The following is a 27,698-nucleotide window of genomic DNA, read 5'->3' as shown; positions in this document are numbered from 1 at the left end:
TAAGACCAATTAGAATTCGTGCAACAGTGTCCTGGTGGACTTATCAGAAAAGTAGATTTCAATTTCTGTTTGTCTATGACCATGCCTTTCGGGTTTGAGTTAGGCGCAGTGATGGATGTCTGGAATTTGATCTGTTAGCAAACAAGCAGAGTGTAAGTTATGTCAGCTGCATCTTCAGTGCAAAGAGGGTGGTAGAAACTTAGACAAGCTAAGCACAGTTTCAAGCTGGGGGCCAATGCGGCACCAGTGGGAGCTTGGGAGGGTGGGTGAGCCTGGAGCATCAGAGCTTTGCCGAAGGAAGAAAATACCGAGTTGGATTCTGGTCCTACTGTGCCTGCGTGGTGCAGGTTACTAAAGTTTCTTCCGCATGAGTTCCCTCATCTAGAAGGTGGGATTATGCCTTAGGAACATGTAGGATAGTTCCTGGAACACAGCAAGAGCTCTGTGAGCGTCTGCTTCCAAGAACAAACAGCTTCCTGATCCCTGCCTGGTGTTCCCAACCCTGGAAAGGACTGTGTTCCAGATCAGTCCATTCCCCAGCTTCCTGATAGTCCCTACCTGCAGCTCTGGAGCAGCTGTGTGTTTGGCTTCCACGCACCTCAATTAGGCCTGTTTAACTCTAAGTCACGCCACATACCTCTGGGGTGGGCTCCTGGCGCAGGCAAGGCCGTCTCTAAGTAACCAATGTTCTTTCTCTCCCTACCAGGCATGGTCCTTTGAGTGAATGACCTCCTTGGAGACCATTCCTCTGCTCCTCTTGCTACTATCCAGGAGGCAGAAGATTCCACAGGTCCAGGAAAGGCCCATTGCCCCCAACCTTCAAGAAACTACCTCATGCTTGGGGAATTAGGATGACCATGGCTCTTGTATTCAGTGTCCTGCTGCTACTGGGGCTGTGTGGAAATATTGCTTCAGGAAGTCAGCCTGTGTCCACAAGCACTCCTGGGGCTTTGGATTATGAATTGCCTACCTCAGAGTATGAGACCCCAGACACATTTAATGCCGGGACCGTTGGCCCTCTCTACCGAATGGTACACATCTTCCTCCAGGTGGTCCAGCCGAATGATTTCCCCCAAGGTAAGTGTCGACCATGGGGGAGGATGGATTTGTCTCTCTTGGTTTCTGAATGACCACACCACCCACACAGAAAATATTCAGCACTGTACAGTATGAGGTTCAAAAGCATTGGCCATACAGGAGCAGAAAATATTTATATAGAATTTAAAAAGATATGTATCTGGTTAAGCTAGGTGAGAAACAACATTGAATCTTTCTGCTTGGTTGTTTTTTCATTTTAACTTGCTTTATTTTGCCTTGAGCAATGCGTTGTTCCAAAGCATACACATACCCAAAGTGAAAATTAGGGTAAAAATGCAAGTTCTTTGTTGTGGAATGAGAGATTGATAATTATCTGGCAGCTGTTGCTTGCATCACTCAAAGATTTAACTCTTCCCTGCCCACCGCCAACTGCAGTCTTTGGGCAAGGGCAGACCCGTCTTAGACCTGATTTCTGACTGAGGTTTTCAGTACTAGGAGTTCAGTGTGGGGGTGTGGGGGTGTTGGTCACTTCAGAGGGCACAGCTCTGTGGTCACGGCCGTTCTCTGTACACAGTACTCATGTTTCTTTGGGCTTCTTATAATTCTTTCACCTGGAAGCCCCCTGCTGTGTGTGTGTGATCCCAGGGACAGCACCATTAAGAGGACAGTGTTCTGCCTTGTCAGTGAACTTAGTTTAGGTTTCACCTCTGCTAAGCTTGACAGAAATTTGAGCATGGTCATTGGTTATAAAACTTATGGCACAGGGCTAGAGAAATGGCTCAGCGGTTAAGAACATTGCCTGCTCTTCCAAAGGTCCTGAGTTCAATTCCCAGCAACCACATGGTGGTTCACAACCATCTGTAATGAGGTCTGGTGCCCTCTTCTGGCCTGCAGGCCTACATGGAGACAGAATATTGTATACATAATAAGTAAATAAATAAATATTTTTTAAAAAATAAAAATAAAGCTTATGGCAGTCCAAAAGATGAAAGTAGAATACAATACAATGAGGAGAGTGTAGATGGTCTTGGCTAGTGTTTTAAGAGGCGTGTGTGTGTGCGTGTGCGTGTGCGTGTGAAAGAGAGAGGGAGTACTTATCACCTGCTCACATTATGGGGCTGTGTTCGTTAAGCTGTTTTGATTTTTAATCATTCATTTGTTTTTATTTTATGTTCATAGATGTGTGTGAGAGTGTCAGATTCTCGGGAACTGGAGTTACAGATAGTAGGGAGGCACCATGTAGGTGCTGTGAATTGAACCTAGGTTCTCGGGAGGAGCAGCCGGTGCACTTAACCACTGAGCCATTTCTCCAGCCCAGACTGGTTAGGTTTTAAATGCCAGCTTGCCAGTCTGGAGAATGACAGATTACCTGGATCAGGCTGGCCTGCTGGTATGGGCATGTGTGTGGGATTGTGTCTTGCCTGCCTTACTGAGGTGGGATGGAAGACCCACACCTAATGTGGACAGTATTGTTTCATTTGTACACAAATGAACAAAGCTAGCCAAGGAAGCAGGAGCAGTGAGCAGGCAGGTGGTTGGGCGTGTTCGTTATCTTTCCTCTGGACTGTGGATGTGATATGATTGGCTGCTTGCAATCCTGCCTCAACTTCCCTGAAATGCTGGACCATAACCTAGAGTTGTGAGCCAAATGAACCCTCTCTGCTCCCATGCTGCTTTTTGTCAGGATTTTTTTTTAAATCATGAATTGAATGAGAACAGGGCTGTTTATAGTTTCATTAAATGCATGTTCATTGGCATTTTTATTGTGTTTGGGTTAGACTCGCTTGATACAGTCTGAAGTACTCTTGTCAAATTTCTGTTTAAATTTCAATTCTAAGAAGTAAGTCAGCCTGGGCCTTTTGTGTCTCTGAAGATGACTTTGAACTAACTCTGTCTACTGTTTCTGTTACTGCTTAAAAGAACAGAGTTGGAAATCTGTATGCTGAAATGAGAAAACAGGAGAGGTTGGTTGTTAGCATTGCTTGCATAGTATCTGTTTGGAATAGCTATCTTGATTTTTTTTTTTATAGACTTACTATGAAAGTTACTGCAGAAACCGGTCACTCCTACTATTCCTAGTCAGTTTTTAGTTTTGTTTTTCGAGACAGAGTTTCTTAATGCAGCCCTGATTGTTCTGAAACTCGCTCTGTAGACCAGGCTGGCCTTGAAGTTGCATATTGACTGCTCTGCCTCCCGAGTGTTGGAATTAAAGGTGTGCACCACTACAGCCTGGCTCCTGGTTATTTAAAAATTTTTATTTGTGTGTGTATCTCTCGTGATTGATATGCATATTTGCATATGGGTGAAGGTGCGTGGGTGTGTGGAAGCTAGAGGCTGATGTGAATATCGTTTATTGCTTTTCACCAGCTGGATACATGCTGCCGCACCTGTCTTACACAGCTATTAGCAGTCCAGTCTCAGGTCCTCACGCTTGTGTGGCAGATATTTTCCAACTGGGCCATCATCTCCACAGCCCCCAATCATCTTTTTAAAAAAGTGTGTAGAAAGCTTATAATTCAGTTGTTTTGTATGAATTTACAATGAATTCAGAAGAGTTGAAACTTGCCATGTCTCACTCAAAGGCATATTGTATAATTAGCTTATTCTATAACTCTTTCCACACATTCTTCCCCATTACTCCCTCTGGAGTAATTTCGTAGGGAGGCTCTTCATACTTTGTAAGGCAGTGCACATTCAGAGCCTTCACTTCAGTGACCAGGCTAGCTGAGGGTGTATTTGCAGGTTTTAGATTCCAACAGCAGCATTGTTAGGTTAGAAAAGAGCTGTCTGAAGAGTAGAGATCTGAGCATTCTGAGGTTGTTAGCCTACTGGTAGCTTGGGCTCATCGTAGTGAAGAGAGACATGCCCGCATTACAGCAGCAGGCCTAAGCAGGACAATTTTCCCTTTGAAGGGGAAAGTTATTATAGTGTCTCATATTTCAACATAATGTTGAATTTGACAGTTGACACCTTAGGGTTTCAATTCCCTTCTCTCATCCCAGTTTCTTTTACATTGTTCCACCCAATTACCAGATTTCATAATAGTCTCCAAGTGTCCCTGAGTGCTTTATATTGTCAAGGACATGAATGAAATAGACTTGGCTTTCATCTGGGGCCCATACATTCCATAGGTGTCAAACCATGCGGGATACCCTTAGAATATTAACCCAAACAGAAAATTTTGAGACAAGTCTAATACGTTGATAGATGGTATGCTTGCTAGTTTTATGTCAACTAGACAGAACTAGAGTTATCTTCTGAAAGGAGGGTAGTTTAATTGAGAAAATTATAGCCTCCATAAGGTCTAGCTTCAAAGCATGTTCTTAATTAGTGATTGGATTGGGGAGGACTCAGCCCATTGTGAGAGGCGCCACCCCTGGGCCGATGGTTCTGGGTTCTAGAAGAAAGCCATGAGGAGTAAGTCTTAAGTAGCACCTCCCCATGGCCTCTGCATCAGTTCCTGCATCCAGGTTCCTTCTCTGTTGGAATTCCTGTCCTGACTTCCCTCAATGATGTACTATATGATGCAGAAGTGTGAGCCAAATAAACCCTTTTCTCCACAACTTGCTTTGGTTACACTGTTTCATTGTAACAATAGAAACACTAAGACAGATGCTGTTATCCATAGGTCTGTGCTTCTGCCTGAGTTTAGTGTAGACTGAGGAGTGGTGGAGAAAGAAACGACACTGAAGTCTGGGTTCTCTCTGCTTGCCATGCATCCATGTCCAACAAAATTAGTTTACTGTTATCATTTGAAGTTCATGAAAGAAGCCCATGTTGCATACTGAAGAGGGTAGAGATGGAACAGCTTTGTTCTGTTGGGACTTGAGACACAGTTTTATTTCTTGGACAAAAGAGAATAGATATGAATAGATCAAGAATGTGGGTAACTAAGCCATAACACAGTGTATTCCACAACCTGGCATGGTTATCTCATGAACATCATCCTGGCTTGGAGTTACTCAGACAAGAGATTGCATGCTAGCCTGAGGCTCACTAAGAAGAAAGCTATTCATCACCTTGGGTGTCCCTGTGCTGAAGGCTGAGAATTTCGTTTTCTTGCTGAGTGGCTACAGACCCTTTCCTTGATGTATGCTTGGATATAGAAACAGACAATTAGGCCTGCTGTGGTGGCTCACACAGGTAGGATTTGCTGAAGGCAGAGGCAGGAGGATCACAAATACGAGGCCAGTCTGGGCTACCCATTTAAAGAAAAGAAAAGAAAAGAAAAGAAAAGAAAAGAAAAGAAAGAAAAGAGAAAAGACATAGTCAGACATGCATCCTTCCTCTCGTCCTCTCTTCACCAGATACAAATCTCACCATGAGGACTCTGCCTATATGCTTATATATACTATGTACCTAATAACTAAACCTAGTTATTTCTCAAAGGCCATACCTTCAAAGGCCAACATATTGTATCTTGGCTTATGAATTTGGGAGGCACAGAGACAGCCTGTACCAGTGGATGTCTTAGTCTTCGTTCTGTTGCTGTGAAGAGACATCATAACAAAGCAACTTTTATAAAAGAAAGCATTTAAATGGAACTTGCTCTCAGTTTCAGAGGTTTAGTCCTTTGTGATCATGGCAGGGAGTATGGTGGCACAAAGGCAGACGTGGTGCTTGAGAAGTAGACGGGAGTTCTACATCCAGATTCCCAGGCAACAGGAAGAGAAAGCCACTGGGCCTGGCTTGGTCTTTTGAAACCTTAAGGCTACCCCCAAAGACGCCCTTCCTTTAACAATGTTGCACCTACCCCTGCAAAGCTACACACACCTCCTAGTCTTTCTCAACCAGTGCCTCTCTTTGATGACTAAGCACTCAAATGTATGAGCTTGGAGGGGCCATTCTTATTTAAACCACCACAGTGAGCAAGAGAGCATGCTCATGGAATAATCTGGCCACGGCCAATAAGAGTCAAAGCTGGAAAGAAGGAAGGACAGGCAGCATCCATTCAGAAGCATTTATTGATCATCCCAACTTGCTGAGGTGCGCCTGTTGGATGTTGTGAGCCAGAGTCTAAGTGGAATTGGGGTTGGGGAAGAGTCTCATCAGTGCTTGGAGGGCAGATCACATGGAGGTGGATGTCCCTCCAGTGGTCTAGAGGGATAACTATGAACATACAACGAAGTGGAAAGTCGGGAGGAAGGCACGCGGTGAATGTAGTATCCATTTCATGGCAAAGGACCGTGTTTATGTCTTAGCTTTCACAGTGTCCCGCAGGGATGATCCAGGTCAAGTTGTCAACTCTCAGGTCTTTGTTTCTTGTAGATGGAATCTGAACCACTTTATGGATCTTATTCCTGAGGCTTAAATGAGATGTTGTATGTAAAGCCTATGTTTAAAACCGTGCCTGATGGGCACCATGAAGAGACAATAATTGGGGTTTCTATTAACTTTATTACCTGAGAGGAAAAGTTGGCCAAATATGATGTGTAAGTTGATGTAAGGAGGGGACGTGGGAACAAGATGACTCCCTAGGCATCATTTTTGTTTTTTTATTTAACTTCCTTATTAACTCTTTGGGAGTTTCACATCATGTACCCCAATTTTGCTTACCTCCCAGTCCCCCCATATCTTTCCCTCATTTCTGACATTTCCTCACAAAAGGAAACAAATTTTAAAAAACAAAAACATCCCTCCCCCAGAAAAAAGCAAAGCAAAACAAAAGCCACAACAACAGAAAAATCTTTTTGCTTCTCCAACACCTCTTTTGTTCATCTTGGTGGCATTGGAGTCTTCGGGGTGCCATATAGCATACCTTTTTGCTCCATCAGTTTTGTGGGCAAATGTTCATAGTAATGAGTCACTGGTGTGGTTCAAGGCCTCTGGTTTCTAGGACACCATTCTCACTGGATCCTCACCAGAACTCCTCTGAGATATTCTGTGCTGACCTGAGTCTTGGAGATCTTGCGGGTATCCAACTCCTAGGCATCATTTAAATGCCCTTGCTTCTGCTCCCTCGCGAATATTCTACATAGAATTTCCCTGGTGAAAGCAGTTTTATTACTTCCTAGGGTGTCCAGACCATGTCTGGTTGGCAGGCCTCCCAGTGGCAGAATGGGTGCCAGGATTCAGAACTTAGTCCATTCTGAGTGGTCGTCTCTCCTCACAAGGATGTCTGCCTCTAACAGGCTCTTGGATTTTCTCTGCTTCTTTGTTCTTTACTCTGTCCCCAGCAATCAACCGCAATGCTTGCTTTGCTACCTTTGAACTCACAGAAATCCTCCACAATTTATGGAGGTAGGTAATGGCCATAGGTGGAGTATCCGTGATAGTCGTATGTCTTTTCACAGGTTGGGAAACTCAAAGAGTACATGCTCAAGTTGTTAGAAAGAGGCAGACTGGGAGACCTTTGTTTCTGAGGCTCATTGTTTGCTCAGTTGTCCTTGGCTTCCTATGGGTAATTTGCTTTTCCTTTTATTTTAATATGGTGTTCTTAAAATAACCATGGGCTAGGTATTGTAACAAAACTGCAAGCAATGTAAAGAATAACACCTAGACTTTTTTTTGAAAAAGGAGTTAACACAACCATAAGAGAATATGAGAAGTTACAGCCTTTGCATGTAGATTGTGGGCACTGCAGACGGTCCACTGCACGTGTTAAATAGTGCCTCGTCCAATTCTGTGTGGTAACAATGTACTTGTTCTAGACTCAGCCATTCTCAGCAAGAAAGCAAAGAAAAAACACAGACTTGTCTGCATTTAGTTTTATGAAATATTGTAAAATAATTGTTCACCCTGCTTTAGCATATTCTTAATTAGATCTTAGAATAGTTGGTCTATTTCAAAAAGTATCTCAAAACTAATATGATTCGACCCTGGGATCTGGTGCATTGACTAGGAGGTAGAATTGGTGCTTGAGGGGGAGTGAGGTTGGGTTCCCATGGAGTTGGGGATCCCCTTAGGACCTTAGAGTCTCGAAGCTCTCCGTCTTGTAGTTAAATAAGCTCATTGGCTGAGTGATCAAAGAGTTGAGCATCAGGGCAGAGGGCTGTGCCGTGGCGCCCAGTGGGGCATGAGATGGCCTTGTCGAGATTCCCTCTGCCTCCTCTTAAAAGACCTTAGTGTCTCCTGCCTCCTCCCAGTCCTGCCTTTTTGCCCTCACTCTCAATTCTTACCGTTTTTGTTGTGTAGAATTTATTTACCCGTGTTATAGGTTTCAGATTAGTTTCCTGGAGAAAGCTGGGGGCAGCTCATCTCCAACTCTAAACCCCTGGGGAAGCCAATCAACCATGGAGCCTCTCAATAACCATGGCCAGATTGGTGCTGAGTGGCCTGGCTGCTTTGACCCATTGCTGTCACCACAACATCAGAAGCAGAGAGAGGCGGTTCCAGGAAAGTTGCTTGACCCCGGGGACAGTCTGACAGGTGTGTCTGTACTAACATCTAGGTACTAGATTATAGCACCTGTACTAGATGACACACTAGATTATGGCACCTGTATGTTCTCACCTAATTCATACAAAGCAGTCATTGTTCTTTATAGATCGTGTGACTCACGTTGGCACTGGACCTTGCCAAAAATAAGGTCACCAAGGCAACAACCGAAGTGTCTTTTTCCTTGTTCCCCAGTCTCTGCTGGGAGGCCTGTACCTCTCCTTCCATCCCAGCAACCTTACAGGATGACAAGCTGCCCACTTTGAACTCTCTTAGTGTCTGAGGAGCTGCGGTTGAGGCTGGAGCACTGCGTAGATTGCCCAGTGACTGCAGCTTTGTCCCTCCCAAGGAGTGAGACTCAAAAGGCTTGAGAGAACGCTCCTATGGCCCTTGTGCTGATGGCCTGAAGACCACAGAGCATCTGTTTTACATTTATTTCTATGTGGGTTCATGCGCATGCCTACCTATGCACTCCATCCTCAGCTCACGTGTGGAGATCAGAGGACAGTTCGCGGGAGTAGCTCTTCTGCTTCGGCCATGAAGGTCCCAGGGAATTGAACACAGATTGCCGGGTCTGGTGGCCAGCGCCTTTACCCACAGAACCATCTTGCCAGCTTCCATGCTGACCTTTGACCAACGTCCCTGACTCTGTGGATAGAGATGTTTCCTTCACACTGGGCTTGCACGGTCCTTAGTGCCCTGTGTGTGTGCATATTGTGTGTGTGCATATGTATGTGTGTGTGCATATGTGTGTGGGGGGTTGGGTGAACAGTGAGTGTGTCACAGTATGACCAGTATGACATGCACCTCAATTCTCTGTGTCTGTCTCCCCCTTCATTGTACAACCATGTAGCCAAACTGCAAGATACGTCCTACCAACTATTGCCTTGTTTCCTCGTACACACAGAGTTTTTCTGGCTGAAATGCAATCTTTTTGTAAGCTACTAGAAAGCAGCAGGAAACGTCTTTCAAAAGGCTCTAGAAGCTGGGCTTCCTGGTCCGTGGGGCCCTGCCCTGACTGGAATGCTTCAGGAGTTTCCCCCAGGAAGCAGGAGATTAGTGTGAGCATAAACTTGGGAGGCACCTCAGCAGCTGCAGGCTGAAGCCAGCCTGGTGGGGAAACAGGCCCTCAGCCCCTGGAGGAGCAGCTGTAAAGTGTGGTCTGTGTAGGGCAGTGCCAGGTCAGGATGCCCAGCAGAGTGAACATTCACGTGCACACAAAAGATCAGAACCCCACGGTGTGTCTGGGGTCTAGATTTACAAAACCCCGGCCTCTGAGTGACAGTAAAGAGCCTGTGCCCGGATCAGCCTTCTAACTCTACTAGCTCTGTGACGGTAGACGGTAAGAATACAATCTACTCTGGGTTCGCTGTATTTAAATATTAAGCAAGTAGTATCATAAAGCCCTTAGAATAACACTTGATAGTAACACTTATCGACATTTATTTGTTTATCAAATACCATAAGAATGTTTATAATCTGTATTGGTTACTGTCAGGTTTTGAAGGTCACAGAGACAAGAGAAGCAGTTATATGACCTGTGCTTATTGGCTTTGCAGGGTGGTAGTCACAGATGCTCACAGTATGGGCACTCACACCAGCCCTGGAATAGTGTATCATAACCGGAAGCCAAAAGTCTAAAATCAAGGCATAGACACAGCTTTGCCTTCTCCTTAGACCCTAGGAAAGAATGCTGCTGGCTTCCTCCAGTCTGACAGTGCCAAGTGTCTCTTGGCCTGTGTGGGGTCCCTGCCATCTGTCCCTCCTCCTCTTTTTAGGACCCTACTATCCCAGAATGCAGTCCTCTCTGGATCCTTAACTCCTAGTTAAATGTATGTAAAGATTTTCCCACAGATAATATTTGCAGGTTCTAGGGTTGGCACTTGGATAAATGTCATTTTGATGGTCCCCATTCAACGCGATATACTTTTTCCTTCTTCCTTGGTTCTCTTAATAACCCTGTGCACCTCAGAGACGCTAAGCCTCAAGTTCTATTCTTAGAAAGTGAACCAGATTGTAACCTGGTTTGTCGGATTCCAAGCACTCACATTCCAGCTCTGCAAAGCCTTCCTTCGGGGCAAGAGCCTGGTGCTGTCTGGCTGAGAGCTTTGACTGCGTTGCCCACCTTTTAAAGACCTAGAAGCTGATTGGGGCTCCCCTCCCTCCAAATCAGCTCTGCTATAGGCAGACTGGGCCACGGTCACCCCGAGGTTTGAATAGTGCACTCGTGGCAGTTCTGATTGATAGTGGCAGAGAAATGAGGGGAGGTTCCCCCTAAGAGCTAGAGTTTGAACTGAGCTGAGAACGTGTGGTTGAATCACAGAAACAGGGAGAGGCTGAGTGATGCTAGCTGACAGATGGATTCAGGAAAGGACCCAGAGAGCAGGAAAACGAGTTGGGAGGGCAGGGTTTGTAGGTAGATGGATGTCAGACAGGCTGTGGAGTGTCCACATAAGGTTCCACAGACAGTAGGAAGTTAGAGATCACTAAGAAAACCTACACTCTTGACCATAGATAGCTATGTGCAGGAGGCCACAGAGAAGTGCGTGGTTCCCCTCAGCCTTCTAAGAATCCCTGCTACGTCTGGAGTAGGGCTAGCTTGTTCTTACTCCAGCTTCAGTGTTACCTGGGGGCTTAGAAGAAACTGTTAATTATAGTAATTTCCTACTTTTTAAAAACAGTAAAAAAAAATGACAAAGTAAAAATATGTGTACAGACCAACATGGATAAGCTATCAAATTGACTTTCCACAAATATCACACATTACAGCAGAGAAGGGACCTGTCTCCCACAAGACCACACCTAATACTTGCTTCCTGGTCACTGTCTACCAAGAGTAACTAGCTACTCTGCCAACCTGTGGTGGCAAGGACTGGTTATTCCTGGTGGAGTCTCACCCCAAATGCCATTGGTTCCGGCTTCTCATTTATGAGGCTATTTGTTATATATAGTTGTAATGTGTACATATCAAATTTTGTTAATCCAGTCGACTTGGTGTTTGAGAGTTTCTGGTTGAGTCATTCTGTAATGTACTGCCACGCAAGCACTTCTGAGGACTTGCGTTCAGCTCCTCAGAACTCAGATAAAAATCAAGCACATGTTTGTAAGCCGAGAGCGGGGGTGTGGGAGAAACAGGCAGGTTCTTTCATCTTACCTGCCAAAACAGAGCTTCAAACTCACTGGGAGACCCCATCTCAACAAATGAAGGGCAAAACAATCCATGAAAGAGGCCAGATATCAACCCGTGGCTTCCACACGTACCACACTATAACACACTAAGACATGTGCCTCAATACACATGAAAAAGAAAAAAGAAAACATTTGAGGTGCACACAAGAGCAGGGACAGATTATGACGAGACCCGCCCCTTTTCTGAAACACTCTCCTCGGGATACCCTTTCCCTAGCCTGTGACTCTCTTTTTATTTTGGGGCAAATTCCATGATTCCCAGCTGGTTAAATGCAGTAATGCAGAATCCGTGAATAAGGTGGCTTGATTGTATTTATAAAGATCAAGGTTCACATGTGAGATAAAACCATCTGTAGATGTTGACATACATTCAAAGCAAAAGTTAGATAATGTTTGGTTGTGTCTTTTTTAGATGCTTCTCCTATGGTGGCCCTGATGGTTGGGGTCTTGTTCATTCAAATTTTGAGAAAGAATGTGATACTCTGGAAAATTTTGTGACCTGAAATTTTCACATATCAAGGGCATTTTTCCATGCTTGTTATTATAATGTTTCCTAGGTTTAAAAACTTATTTTAATCAAAAAATTTAAACCATCCACTGGACAATCTTTTGATGTACAGCCAAGACTTAAATTTTGTTTTTATTATGAGTTAATTGAAGTTCCAAAATTAGTGTTTCTGATATAAATCACACTCACATCCCTTATAAATTTAGACTTCTTTGTTTTTATTTCTTTGAAGTATAGCAAAAGCAAAAACACTTGCATCTCAGAGTTCCAGATCTGTAGTTTATTTTTTCCTCATACATCCAAACCTCTGGCCTTTATTAAGGCTTTACATTTGATGTGTGTGTGTGTGTGTGTGTGTGTGTGTGGTGCTGGGAATTGATCCCAGTGACCTCCCATTGAGCCACATCCTCATATCCTTGACTTATTTTTTAAAGCACTCAATGTCTTTACATTCCTGTTTCTTTACTTCCGGTGATATTTGGTTACCACACATTAATTACTATATTATTAGTGTATATGAAAAGCAGACAACAGTTGGTCAGCAAACTTGGTGTTATAGGCTGAATTTTATCTACACAATTCGTATATGGAAGTCCTAACCCCCAGTACCTCAGAATTTGCAAATTAGGATCAATGAAGATGTAATTTATGGTTAAGATGATGCCGCACTAGAGCAGGCTGTTGGGTGTGTGTGTGTGTTGTCTTGTGTGTATGTTGATGCTCATATCTGTGAGTGTCTATGTGGAGGCCAAAGATCCATATGGGTACCTTTCTCTATCTTTCTCCACCTTGTTTTCTGAGACAGGATCTCTTTTTGAACTTAGAGCTTGCTGTTTGAGCTAGACTGGCTGGTCAGTGAGCCCTCAGGATCCTCTGTCTCTGCTGCACTGGTCTACAGTCACAGATGAGGGCTGTGCCTGGCTCTTATCTGGTTGCAGGGGAATCTAAGTCGAGGTCTTCATCCTTGCACTGAAACATCTCCCCAGCACACAGTGTCTGTCCTTTCAGAGGAGAAAATCTGTAGACAGACACAGGGAAAATGCTGTATCTGGGTTGCTGTGTGTTCCCTGCTAAACAGGAATAGACCCAGTATTTATAGCTGGCCTTTACCAGCTCCTGGGGTATAACCGTCCTGGTAGGAATGAAGATACGAGAAAAACTTGTGCTAGCAAATGACTTGGCTGTCAATGGACCTAAGGAAACTGGAATCCCTCAGGAGTCTTAAGCTGGGAGAAGGAAAAGGCTGAAGCTTAGGGTCTTCAGAAGAGGAACTTGTCTCCTAGGGAAAGATGCACACAGGTTATCAGATACCTCACTGTAGAGACTGGGGCAGACAGTGATGGGTCAATGGCAGGCAGAACCACTCTGTGTCCAGGACTGACTAGTTATGCGTACGTTCTGCCTTCTATTTAAGACCAAATCTCATGTCAGGACCCGAGCTGTACTTTGGAGGTCACTTGACCTCTTTGTTCCTCTTCCTTCCCAGTGTAGTTACACTGAATAAGTTTCCCTTTTTTACCTTTTTGCTATTATTTGTTTGTTTTGATAGATGAGTGGCCAAGCCTAGCTTGTTGGGGCTGCCAGGGCCTCAGCTCTGACCCTAACAACCCCAGTAACAGATAACTTTTAAAGGAAAAATTAACACCTTTTGTTCAGCCTCTCTCTCTCTCTCTCTCTCTCTCTCTCTCTCTCTCTCTCTCTCCACACACACACACACACACACACACACACACACACACACACACATAGTTTGAGACAATGTCTCCCTTTGTGGCCCAGGCTTATCTTAAATTCACTCTGTCTTCGTTACATTTCGATTGCTGTAATAAAACACCACAATCAATGCAACTTATAGAGGAAAGTTTATAATTGACTTAACAGTTTCAGAGGGTTAGAATCCATGACGGTAGAGCAAATACAAGACACCAGAAATAGCCCAGAGCCTACGTATTGATCGCAAGCAAAGCAAGAACACTGAGAATGGCACAAATCTTTAGAAATGGAAAAGTCCACCCCCAGTGACACACTTCCTCCAGCATGACCACACCTCCTAATCCTTCTCAAACAGTTCTACCTGCTGGGTCCAAGTATTCAAACATGAGCCTATGGGGACCATTCTTGTCCAAATCACAACTATGTAGCTCAAGTTGACCTTGAACCTTTGATTCCTCCTGTTTCTGCTTTCTAATTCCAATCCTGTTCCACCCCAACTAGCCTGATTGAATATAGTTTTAGTTAATGCATTCTAGTTTTAAAGGTTTCATTGCTTTTTAAATAAATTTTGAATTGTATCTATTTTAATTTGATTCTTAATTCCTAAAAAAAAAATAAAAAAAAATCCCTGAGGCCTCGTCCTATAGATACTGAAATGTGATATTCTTAAGTTTTTCTAGTAGTTATTTCAATTTTGATCTTCCCTTTTCCCTAATATGACTAATGCCATTTAAGTATCTTTTACCCTCTTAAAAAGTTGTGATGACAGTGGTTCCACCTCTGTTAGAGGAGTCATGGTGAGCTAGCCCTGAAGTTGTGAGCGTGGGGGAGATGTCCCTATCCCTCATCTGTCTTGTGGCAGCATGGACGGTGGAATGATGCCCCCCTCAAGGCACCAACACTTGAGGCATGTGGCAGGATTGGCCTGGTGTTCTTAAAAGTGGAAGAGCTATCCCTGACCTCAACCAACAGCAGCCCTCGGGAGGGTATACCCTGCACCTCACCAGGGCAGCACATAGAGCCAACCCTATTAACGCGGTGTGGGTAAGCCAGTCCCAAAGTAGTAAGCATAGGAGAGTGTCGCCACTTCTCATCTGTCTTGTGGTGGCCTGGGTGGGGGAGAGTTGCCCTCATCTCCCACCCATCAGTGCCTGGGGCAGGTGGGAGAGCTGGTCCTTTGGTCCTAAGAGTGGGAGAGCCACCCTAGGAGCACAGGTATGAGTAAGCCAGCCCTGAAGTTGTAAGCATGGGAGGGCTGTCCCCATTTCTCATTTGGTGGAGCAACCCTATAGCTGCCCAGGCCCAGACTCAGGGTTATGACTTGGCCTGCCACAACATCCACCCCATCGATGACCTGTCAGAGCATGTGAAGGGACCTGACCCACAAACCCAGAGCTGCAGGATCTCCACAGCACAGGACAACAATAGGATGCTCAAGAAGAATCCTAGCTAGTGAGGGCCCGGCGTTGGAAGTGTAGTAGAAACCAGAACTGCTACCTAGAACTCTTTGCAGGGAACACTTCCAAGTAAAGATTATAGGCAAAGGGGTCTACGGTGTGACTTACTGTGTCATACTGTAGTTTCCACTATGAGATTTATAATTTTTTTCCATTTTTATATTTTTCCTTTTTTTTCTCTTAAATTTTGTTTTAGTTAGGAGGGGGCACAGGGGCAGTGGGCAGATTTGAAGGGATGGGAAAATGAATGGGATCAAGATACATGATGTAAAAAGACACAGTATAAACTAAAAAAAAGTTGAGTTGTGATGAGCCGGGCATGGTGGCACAGACCTTTAATCCCAGCACTCAGGAGGCAAAGGCAGGCAGATCTTTGAGTTTGAGGTCAGCCTGGTCTGCAAAATGAGTTCTAGAACAGCCAGGGCTGTGTAGAGAAACCCTGTCTTGATAAATAGACAGACAGATAAATAGACAAAAAGTTATGATAAAGACTAAATACAGTTGATACGGTCTATTCATTTAAAAATGGTAACGTCATCAACAGCACGCCTTCAAGTACACACAGACGCACCCTTGGTCGTGACCTGTGTGTGGATTTCATTTGGAACGCCCCTTAGGCATTGTCTCTCCTTGCCGTCCTCTGAACTGTGTGTGAAACTTACCCTCTTAGGCTATTGTTGCTGGGTGTGCGTTAGAAGGAAACAAACCGAAGTGGCTTCTTTCCAGGCTTTAGAGTTTCTTAAACAATTGCCCTGAGTAGTTCCACGTGTCTGCTGGGAAACCGGAGAGCAGTGTCCGCTTAACCACCAGGGCAGGACTTTCTGCTGGGGCTTTCTTCACGTACTTCTTTTCCTGCTGGTTTATGTGAATGGGTGCCCTGGGGTGGGCTAGGGTTTGCCAGCACAGGACTCCCAGATATGCTTTGATGTCTGATCTGGCTCTTCCGCCCTTTTGTTTCTCTCTTGGTCAACTCTGGGATCCCAAAGATGGTCATGTGACAGTATGTTCACAGTCAATCTTTCTCTAGCAGGAATCTTTTAAGCTCTTGGATCTTGGCTTTACAAAGTCTCAATCGGATGCTGTTAGTGATTGAAAACGGTGGGTATATTAACTGAGTCAAAGGCTCTCTTTGTATGGTCTAGGTGAGGGGATAAGAAAAGGTTTGTGTATGCTTCAATATCCTCTTAGGCATTGGCTGACCCAGAAGCCCAGCCTAATGAGATTTGGACATGAGCATCTGGAGGGTAATTGAGCGAAACCTGTTGAGGATGATGTTCCCGGCTTACTGACACCGTCTTGCATTTCTTTAAAGAGACTGCCCCATCCAGATATAGCTTGTGCATGGATGAAACTGAGCAGAAACGAGTATGTGCTTCTGACATTTAAGCCAAATCAAGTTTCCTGACTTTGGAAACGGCAGCTTCCCATGTCCATAATACAGCAACAGGGTGGTCCAGTCTATAATACAGCAATAAACAGGGAGCTCCAGTCTATAATACAGCCACAGGGAGCTCCAGTCTATAATACAACCACAGGCTGGCCCACTCTTACTGGAGGTCAGCTCGCTCACATGGAAGTTGGAACTGTCTGAGGAGTATGTGTCATTCTGTCCCTTCTGTCTGGCAGCACTGTCTTCTCCCAGCCGAGGCTGTCACTCACCTGGATTATGGGCCAGATTGGCCCCTTCAGCATGTGTAGCAAAGACTGTGATGTCAGGCTAGGTGGCCTCCCTGCTGTCCCTGAGACTTGCTGAGCTTTCCCCTGCCTCAGGTCCTGTGCACCTGTATTTCCCTTTGAACCATTCTTTTGGATTTGCTTATTTCCCTTTTCCCTCCAATCTTTGGTCAGATTGCATCCCTTCGGGCCATCCCCTAACTCTCTTTCCTTCATTCTTCATCCCATATGCCCTAATATTGCAGTGGTACCCCCTTCTCTGGGGTTTTACTATCTGTGGTTTCAGTTTTCCATAATCTAAAGTTTTTCATTGAAAGTTTCAGTTATGCACAATTTGTAAACTTCAGGTTGTGTGTTTAGAGAAGCGCGATGAACTCTGTGTCTTCCTGATCCATTCTGCTCAGGACATAAACCATCCCTTCATCTACAGCATCATGCTGTATAAGCTACCTGACTGTTAGCCATCTCTGTAGTCACCTTTACTGGTGTGGTGTCGGGCAATGCTTGTGTAACTCTAATGAACCTGAAACACAAGAGTAGGGACGTGGGTGGTTTTATTGCACTAATGTGTTATGGTTCTATTGTACTATTAGCTATTGTTCATCTCTTGCTGTGCCTAACTTAGATTGCATATATTTGAAACAGTTTATCTAGGGCTTAGTGCTATATGCAGTTTTAGGCATCAGCTGAGGGGTCTTGAAAGATATCCCCTGAAATAAAAGGATAATACCTGTATAGTATTTGTCTGTTTTATTTATCAGAATCTAAGCATCTTATGGGAAGGGCTCTAATGTTTGTATTCATTTAACTCTACAGTCCTGTATCCCCAGAGCCTGGTATGGTACCTAGAACTTATTGAGAGCCCAGTAAACATATTATTGGCTGTTCAGGAAACATTTCTGCTCGTTTCTGAGTCTGTCTTCAGCTATTCTGTCCTGGCTTTGCTGGACTGCAGCCACTCTGGCCTTTCAGTTTCCAGAAACTGTGAGTTCCTTCCTGACATTGAGGGCTTTTGCATAAACCCAGCCTTAGTGGGTGGGTATTTTCTTGCAGAGCTGGGGTAGGCAGGCAAGTGGGTTTAGAGTGGTAATTTGTTCTGGGAGTGATCAGGTGCTGGATGCATTAAGAGAAAACGGAGACCCTGAGACATTGAAACCGGCTCTCCAGCGGCTCTAGGGCCTCTCCTTCTGCTTGCATCCTCCCTCCTTGGCTCTAGCGCCTCTCCCTCTTGCATCTTCCCTCCTCTTTCTCCACCTTCACCTGAGCCCCTCTCCACCAATCGTGTTCACAGAGAACAGGAGTGAGATCATGGGAGAACTGACCCCCCCCCTTTCATTTTAGTTTTACACTAGGGTTATGCATGCATTGAACTTTTCTTTGCACTTCAGATATTTACCCCCAGTAGCGTTATTAGTCATAAGATGCTATTTTCAAAGGTTTTGAAAGACTTCCAGTGCATCGGAAGGTCGTAATGCTTTATGCTCCCTGTGTAGTGTGGTAAACTACTGAGCTGTAAACGGTATGTATCGATTGTAGCACATGTTTCCGTTAACTATGGAGAGGGAGCATTTCCCCAGTTGTTCCCCTTTTGAGGAGTTCATTTGTGAAAGGATTTTGTCTACTTCTGCACTTGAGGCCGTGGTTTTTTGGCTTTTTAATTTTTTTTTTTATTAGCGATTCCTCCTCAGCAGAGCTTTGTATAGAACTCTGTGCCTCGCTTGGTCCTTGAGAACTGGCACTAATTAGGACTCTTGGTGTGAGAGGACTTGTTATTTAGGGAATTCATAAACATTCGTTGCTTTCTTTTATAGAGAACACTAAGGCTCTGGGAGATGAAGCTTGCTCACTTAGGGCTATGCAATCCATGTTGGCTAATGGGACAAACATGTGGGGTGTGGGGAGGACAAGGGGTGAGAAGGGTTGAGATATGGGGGTGCAGGTGGGGAATGTTGTGCTCTGGAAAACTCTAAGCCCACAGAGGTGGGGCATCTCCTCTGTCATTCCCAACTGACTTCCTGGTGCTTGGCATACAGTTAAAACTCCTGTTACATTGAAATGCCTTCCTTTTTCTTTTCTTTTTTATTGCTTTATAAATAATACCATTCAAAATTTCTACTTCCTCCCCTCCTCCCATTTCCCTCCTGTTCCCCCACTTACCCTCTCTCCTCCCCCTCCAGTCCTAAGAGAGGGCAGGGTACCCTGCCCTGTGGGAAGTCCAAGGGCCTCCCCCCTACATCCAGGCTTAGGAAGGTATGCATCCAAATAGACTAGGATCCCAAAAAGGCAGTACACTGTCTCAGTGGGTGGATCAACCCCTCGTGGACCTGACTTCCTTGGTCATCTTCTCCCTCCTTCTGTTCTTCAACTGGACCTTGGGAGCTCAGTTCAGTGCTCTGATGTGGTTCTCTGTCTCTATCCTCCATCTGTCTCCAGACAAAGGTTCTATGGTGATATTGAAATGCTTTTTTGACCACAGAAGCTTGATGCTGAATTATTTCTTGTGATGTTATTCATCTCAAGCACAGCAGACCTATCTACTTTATTTCCATTTTATAGAAAGTGCTTTTCCTATAAGAAACAAATAAGAAAGGGTACATGTTTACCTGTAGATAACTGTATACATTTGGTCTGCTGTTTTGAAAACTATTGTGTTGTTGGTCAGAGTTTAAATCATACCATATTCCCACATAATATACAAATTCAGATAGGACCTAGAGAAAAAAATGGGTATCTAAATTCATCAAGTTTTGAAACATTTACCTATAGGTCCCCCCTGTGTGCAGATTATCTAGAACTGTCTGCACTCGAGGGTTCAATGATTTTATTATTATTATTATATACATGAAAGTTTTAGAAAAGGCTCTGCCCTTACAAGCCAGCCTAAAAGCCCATGCAGAGGTTTAAGGAAACCAAGTTTTATCTGATGTCAAATGCCTGGGGTTCAATGATGACTGCAGTTGTGTTTTAAGTATGTAAGAAGCTTTTGATCATCCATTGCACCCCATCCACTTTCATGGCTTAATAAGAAAGCTGGAGGAAAGGTATACAGAAACAAAATGAAGGAAAACCTCAAATTTAAGTGCCATGCTTATATTTCTAGATTTTTGTTGTTGTTGTTGTTCTCAGGGGAAACTCTATACTCCCACTTAGACAGATGCTAGTTTCTTGGATCTCATTCACTTCTTGTCTAGGGCTTGCAAGTTTTACAGAGCACTTGGCACAGATGCAGAGTCCTGGTTTGGTGCTATGGGATTTACGTGGGAGAGAGAACATTTTCTTCCTTAAGGAAAGAGCAGTTTCCTTGATGGCAGAAACAAGAAGTAATGACACTAAGTCTATGTAAGACAGCAGGTTGTTATATGACACACGTGGGTAATGAGGTATAAGCATCTGATGTTAGAGGAGTCTGCTACCCAACTCAGGTTTAGCCTAGAGGAATAGGGAGGATGCAGTTGATGGAGGTATAACATTGGCAAGTCTGGGGCGGAGGGGGATGAGTGAGTCTGTTTGAGGGCCCAGATGTGAGATGTGGTCACAGGGTTCAGTTAAAGACGAGCTAAAAGGGGGCTAGAAATCTGAGGGTAAAGAAGTCTACTCACAGTGGGAATGGTCACAGGGTTCAGTTAAAGACGAGCTAAAAGGGGGCTAGAAATCTGAGGGTAAAGAAGTCTACTCACAGTGGGAATCGTCAGTCCATGTTTCTTTATTCTTCTCTTCTCCTTCTCTTTTTTTCCTTGTTCTACCGGTTACAAACATTTCCAGTCATATATATCCTTAAAACCAACAATTTCCCAGTCCTAGCAGGTTCCAGGCCAGAATTCTTTTCCCCCATAGAAAATCAGATAAGGGTTTTCACACACACACACACACACACACACACACACACACACACACACAGTGAGAGAGAGAGAGAGAGAGAGAGAGGAGATCCATGAGAGTGGCTGAACTCCTTAACGGGGAAAGTTAGTTAAGAAAGGAATTAAACCATCAGGGAATTCTAGAGGGAAAAGTTAGTGTGCTATGCTAGATTTTTAGGTGGTTAGTAAAGAGCTAAAAAGTTTATTTTCAGTCAAGTTATGAATAGGGTACAGATTGTTTAAATCAGCTCTCGGCTTCTTTTCTCCCAGCAAACAGAGAGGCTACCAAGTAACAAGGCAACCTGCGTAAACAGTCATGGAGAAGTTAATGATCAAGCTCTTGATTAGAAAACACATACGGGCCTAGGTCTGGGTTAGATTTACTGCTCTAAGCGAAGGGACCCAGGCCTCTAAATGATCAGTTCTGGGCTATGCTGTTCTGATGATGGGTGCGGTGGGTCTGTCTCTGGGCTGCAGTTAATTATCTCTTCTGCTGTCCTTGAGAGTAAAACACAAGTTGCAAATTTCCTGAATTAGAATCATCAGTAAACCGAGGTGAAAGTGAGTATAAGGAGTTAAGAATCTTTTAAGTAGGGAAAAACCCAAACAGCTGCTAATTCTATGTCCTTGGAGGTCTGTGAATATCTTTTTTTTTTTTTTGTATATGCTCTTTTTTTTTTAATATTATTTATTATGTATACAATATTCTGTCTGTATGACTGAAGGCCAGAAGAGGGCGCCAGACCTCTTTACAGATGGTTGTGAGCCACCATGTGGTTGCTGGGAATTGAACTCAGGACCTTTGGAAGAGCAGGCAATGCTCTTAACCACTGAGCCATCTCTCCATATCTTAAATGGGATGTTCTGTGCCTAGACCCTAAGCACTGACATGTAACAAGAAGGGAAGTCAGCTACAGCAAAAAAGCTACAGCAAAGGACAGCCACTTATTCACAAGCAATAACACCAAAAAGCCTTGCCTTTGGCTTTAGCCTTTATCAGATCCCTCGATTCTGATATATTGCTTGTGAAATGACGGCTGAGCAATTACTGTATAATGTTGCGGCTTGTAGCAATGCGGCTGCATTTGAGCGAGTTTTTAAGGATTTGTAATTACAGCAATTGTCTGCTGTGTTCTTTTTGTTTGTTTGTTTTGAGTCAGGGCTTCTCTGTGTAGCCCAGGCTTTACTAGAATTCATACCAGGCTAGCCTCGAACTCAGATTCCACCTGATTCTGCCTGCTGAGTTATGAGATTAAAGATGTGAGTCACCACCACCCAGCAGTCTGCTGTGTTCTTACTAAGTACCAGACATCTCGCTAAGGTCTTCGGCCTTTAATGATGCATATTATCACCTCCATGTGACGGGCTTAGGGAAGTTAAATGATGTTCTAAGTAGTACCACATATATAACACGGAAAGTCAGCCCTGAGATTTGAATTCAGAGTTACTCGGTTACAGTGACTGTATGGTTTATTATATGCAATGGCACAGGTTAAGAGGGGAAGAAAGTGTTGGCAAGGAACACATCAGGACAGTGACTGTAAACCAGGACTGTCTGCATGAACCAAGTCCTAACTTGGCTTTTTTGATCCTTCCCTACAAAGTCTATACTCACTTTGATTTGAGTTGGCGGGCTGTGGTCACGCTGTAATCAGCTTCATGGCAATGAAGGGTGGCAATTGATGTATCTGTGAGCACTATGTGGAGCAGAGAGGAGAGAGCAGGCTAAAGGAGTGGCAGCAAGTGACTTCATTAAATCAGTCAGCTTGGTGAATGTCTGGACTGGATGACAGAGTGTGAGGGAAATAAGTCTTCCGCTAACTTCTGACTGATATGTTTCAAGCTTCCCCAAAGCCAGCAGTAAGAATAATACATTCTCAGACACCACTTACCCAGATGAAAGATGCCCTGAGTTTGTTTCCCAGTTATCTCATCTAGCTTTACAGCCTTGTTTCCCTTCAACCACAACACGCACTCTGAAAGAAGTGAGATTTTGTATTGTCCTTATCATTCCAGCCATCAGTAAGAACTCTGAGTTCTGCTTTTAATTTTCACACCCACACTTGCTCAGTTACCTCTTGACTGGTTCCCTCTTTGCCTTAAACCAGAAACCAGCAAGCAAGGAAGGAAACCGTAAAATAGACTCAGAAAGTTCTGAACCTGATAAGCCAGGAGGCTTGCCCCTCTGGCTAACGGAGCTGAGAGCAGGATTTGGAGGAGTATGTCTGTCGCTTCCCTCCTCTCTGGGACAGACTCCCTGCCACAGAAACCTAAGGAAAGAGAAGTTTAACTCGGCTCACAGTTCAGCCATATATCACAGCAGGAAGGCAAGATGGCCGACTCGTCCATGTCGGTGGTATCAGGTGGCTGCCTTCTCACATCCTGATAGATCAGCAAGAGGATGCCAGAGCTTAGCATTCTGCTTTTTTCCTTTTTATTCTGCCAGGGATCCCAGCACATGTGACGGTGCCACTAACGTCCATGGTCTTCCCCCACAGGTAATCCTCTTTGGAAAATTCCAAGGGCAGTTTTGTCTTCTATATTTTTCCATAGTCTATCCTGCTCTCCAACAGCCATTGCTTTTTTTAGTGTCTGTAGCTTCCTGTTGCTTAAATAAGTCCTCGCTGATGCTACTTGCATCTTGACTGTCCCCCAGAGCCTACCATAGTCAACAGCTTGGTCCCAGGATAGAACGTGATAGAGGGTACTTGCGATAATAGTAGACAACCGACCGGCACGGCCTCTGCTGTGGGTGTAAACTGGTGATTTCCCCGTTTCCCGCCTTCCTGTGTGTCACGGGCATCCTAGTACTGTGCTACAGGAATGCAGAAGCCCTCAAACCTCAGTGTTTCCTGAGAACTGTGAGTCCTCCAAGCAGGGCTCGGGATTCTGGAGTCTGAGAGTGAAGTGAAGGAGGCTGGGGGCCTTGAGCTCTAGACACCACAGGAAAGAAAAGACCATGTGTGTCTGGGTTTCAGGAGGGCTTTCTCAGGCTAGGTCACCTCAACAGCTGACAGGGGTTGTGCACCATTTCTCCTCAGCCACACTCGTTTTCACTGCACAGCCAGTGCACAGGCCTAATAGCCGGATAGCATCCTCCTGACGTTGCTTGCTTCTGTTGACACCACAAGAAGGTGGCGGCCCTGACCCTCCCTTTCCCTCCCTTCTCTTTCCCCCTCCCCACTTAGTCTCTCCTTCCCTTCCCTTTTCCTGTCCTCTCTCCTATCCTACCTCTCCCTGCCTCCTTCCTTTCCCTCCCCCATTCTCTTCTTTCTTCCCTCCTCTCTTCCTGCTTCCATTCTTTTTCTGGCCTTGTAACACTATGCACACACTCTGCCTCAGAACTGCATCTCCAGTACCCTTCTGGGTTTGGTTTGTTTTTTTCTTTTTCCCACGACATTCAGGAACTTCTTGTAGAATTGAAAATATGATGGTGTTACACCAAGAAGTTGCCACAGGACCACCAGGCACCTACTAATCCATGGTTCCAAGCAAACTTGTGTTCTCAGCACCAGGAGGAATGAACAGTTGGAGGATTTTGTGTAGACGCTGGCTCACGAAGTGGCATTCATCTCACCTCTAAAGACTGTCCTCGGTCAAAGCCACAGTGGCTTTACTGTTGGCTGCAAGGGAGAAGCTTGTGGGAGCACACCCTGGGGATGATTTACTTGTCCATGTGACATCCTCCCTCAGCCTCTTAGGACATAGTCAGCCTGTCTGTGCTCAGTGAGGATCTGACACATAGCAGGGTACACTCTACACTCCATAGAACTTTTCAGAAGTTCAGAGATAATCATTAGATGATGGTCCCCAATGCCCAACAGGATGCTGCTAATAACAACAGCTTGGCATTTGCAGATGAAGAAATCAAAACCCAGAGTAATTAAGCCCAAGGCCCACCTGCCCAAGGCTGCACTGCCATTAAGAGGAAGGACGAGGGTTCTTTGCTTTCAACTGGGACACTAGTTTCCTGCCTTTCCCTTATCTCCTGTGTTGGAGTGTTACTGAAGCAGTGCCAATTGCTTGCAGTCCGTTAATGTTGGATGTCATGTTATTCATCCTTGTGCCTGCTGGTCCCTGTCCCTCAGCTTCCTTTTGTTTAGTTAACACATTGAATGCTTTACTTCTCTTTCCGGATGCAGTGGCTCTCATATCTATCTGTCCTAGCAGATGCTTCTCCTGCACCTGCTCATATTGAGCCGCGTGTGCTTGGCTCTTGCTACGTAACATTCCTGCTGTTTTATTTGCTTATCTGTCTCGTGAGCACTCTGAAAACCCACCAAACTTGGATCACATCTCTTCAACTCTGTGGCCTTAGCACCCAGTACAGGGTCTGAACACATTTGGGCCAATTAAACATTTTCAAGAATGATGTTGGACCATGTCATTGTATGTGTGAGAAACTTTATAGCTCAAAGGGGAAGCGACAGTTTCATCCACAAGGTTACAGGAAGGATTCTGAGAGATGGCCATTGTCACTTGCGATCTTTCTGATAGCAGTCATAAGGTAGCAGCGAGTCTCTTCTTACTTCAGAGGAGGAGAAGAGGAGCTGGGGAGTGTCTGTCATTTGACACATATTCCGACTAGTCACATAGTTAGAGCCATTAGTGCTGGAGGCAGAGCTGGAAGCCAGTTCTGGCTCATGTCATGTCACATGCTCTGCTTCCCCTGAAGCCTGTCTGAAGCACATAGCTTGGTAGGTGGTTGGAGGTGCACAGCAAGGCGGGACTTTGGCACACCAGGACAGGTACTTTTGGTCCTTAGAAACTTTTAAGTGGACTGATATATGGTTAAAATACTCTCCCATCTTTCCTTTCCTCTATCCCTCCCTTCTTCCCTTCCTCTCTTCCCCTCCACATCTCCATCTGCATATGGATTAATTTAAAGAGCATAAACTCCTCTTACACAGCACGGCTGGGCTGTAGTTATCACTGGCACTTGGTTAGGTTTTATGGCAAATGGCATGCTTTATGCTGAGAGACTGTGACGATTGTAGTAAGGAGGCCGCTTGTTCATTTCCCGGCTGCCCAGACTCCCAAAATAAATTAAATCACTGCTTGGCCTATTAGCTCTAACTTCTTATTGGTAGCTTTTACATCTTAATTTAACTTATTTCCATTATTTTATATTTTATCATAAAGCTCGTGGCCTACCTGCAAGGTTCTAGCATGTCTGTCTCTGACAGGGCTATATGGCTTCTCCCTGACTCTACGTCCTTTTGCCCAGCATTCAGTTTAGTTTTCCCTGCCTAGCTTTACTCTACTCTATCACAGGCCTAAGAAAGTTTCTTTATTAACTAATAATATTCACAGCATACCGAGGGGAATCCCACATCAGATGATTGTTCCAGGTCACTTATCCTGCACACAATACGGTAAAATCTGATTTTATATGTACAGGAACCAGACTTTTAACCACATTTTTTTTGTCAGGAATTATATTATGATATTTTGTTTTCAGTCTGAAGTTGAGCTGGATATAGAAGAAAATGCCAATAAAATTCTTTTAAAAACCAAAAACTTAAAAAATTTTTCATATGACCTGGAAATATATATAGACCCTCCACGCTTTCTCATTAGAATACACTTTGTCTCCAGGAGGCCATTCTCGCCGTCAAGCCTCTGTTGCAATACAACAAAATGAGTTTGCTTGATTCACGCTCTTACAGCCTTGTCATTAAAGTCATGTGGTCTCTGGTGCAGATGAAACACGTAACTGGAACCACATGTCTTTCAGAGGTCCGCAAAACAAACTTTTTCCCTATGAAGAAGAGAGACAAAGGCTGAAGTGGGCTTGTCCTCTTGCCACGTCTAGGGGAGGACCGCACACTGGCAGTGGGCCTTAACTTCTGGACTCACCATGGGCTGCCTTGCCAGAGCCCAGACAGCATCTCTTAGGAGGAGTCAGCCCCGGCAGCTCCTCCATAAATTACAGAAACCCCTCAGTCCTCTGTGCTTATCTAAGAGGTAGCCTTGTTAAGGATTCCTAATCCAGCAGACATCAGAAACCTTCGAAAGGCCTGTATAATATCATAGCTTCCTTTGAAGGAGGTGGAAATGACTGAGGCGTAGCCTCGTAATGACCTGGCTCGGGTCAGACAGCAGGCAGAGTGAGCACAGGTAGAGTAAATCACCGTCCATGGATTGGCGCGAGTACACGGTTGGCAGAAGCGAAAAGGGCGAGATTGGTCCCAGATGACATCACAAGCACAACTTCCTCTGTAGCCATTTTTCTTAATTATCCATTGTACTAACTAGTTTTATGTCAAGTTGACACAAGTGAGAGTCATTGAGAGGAGGGAACCTCGATTGACAAAATGCCTCAGAAGATCCGGTCAAGCAAGTCTGTAGGACATTTTCTTAATTAGTGATTGATGGGTGAGGGCCCAGCCCCTTGATGGTGGTATCATCCCTGGGCTGGTAGTCCTGGGTTCTATAAAAATGGAGGTTCCACAAACTCTGGGCAGCAAGCCCATACGCAGCTCTCTTCCACAGCCTCTGCATCAGCTTCTGTCTCCCAAGTCCTGCCTGGTTTGAGTTCCTGCCTTGGCTTCCCTCTGTGCTGTAGTTAGGATATGTAAACCAAATAAACCTCTTTCTTCTCAACATCCTTTTGGTCATGATGTTTTATTGCAGCAAGAGTAACCCTGAGACATTCCTCTAAAGAACAAATGTTGAAGGAGGCTGCTTGGCCACTTGTTTGTTTCCCAGCCACTCAGACCCCAGAAATAACCACACAGAAACTGTATTGATTAAACCACTGCTTGGCCCATTAGTTCTAGCTTCTTACTGGCTAACTCTTATACGTTAATTTAACCCATTTCTATTAATCTGTGTATGGCCACGTGGCTGTGGCTTACCAGCTAAAGTTCCAGAGTCTGTCTC

The 27,698-nt window shown here is 44.7% G+C and overlaps 1 protein-coding gene across 1 annotated transcript in view; it reads left to right on the top strand.

The window, feature by feature from the left end:
* Prom1 (prominin 1) overlaps positions 1-27,698 on the top strand; it is a 102,370-nt gene that overhangs the window by 6,129 nt on the left and 68,543 nt on the right. Inside the window, exon 3 of the mRNA XM_057771689.1 lies at positions 707-1,077. Within this exon, the coding sequence (XP_057627672.1) occupies positions 852-1,077 (226 nt within the window). The 5' untranslated portion in view covers positions 707-851. The remainder of the gene's footprint in view (positions 1-706; positions 1,078-27,698) is intronic.

The sequence above is a fragment of the Chionomys nivalis genome, chromosome 6, assembly GCF_950005125.1.
Source record: "Chionomys nivalis chromosome 6, mChiNiv1.1, whole genome shotgun sequence".
Classification (NCBI taxonomy): domain Eukaryota; kingdom Metazoa; phylum Chordata; class Mammalia; order Rodentia; family Cricetidae; genus Chionomys; species Chionomys nivalis.
The sequence above is the reverse complement of the archived record's forward strand: the minus strand, read 5'-3'. Positions and strand labels throughout refer to the sequence as shown.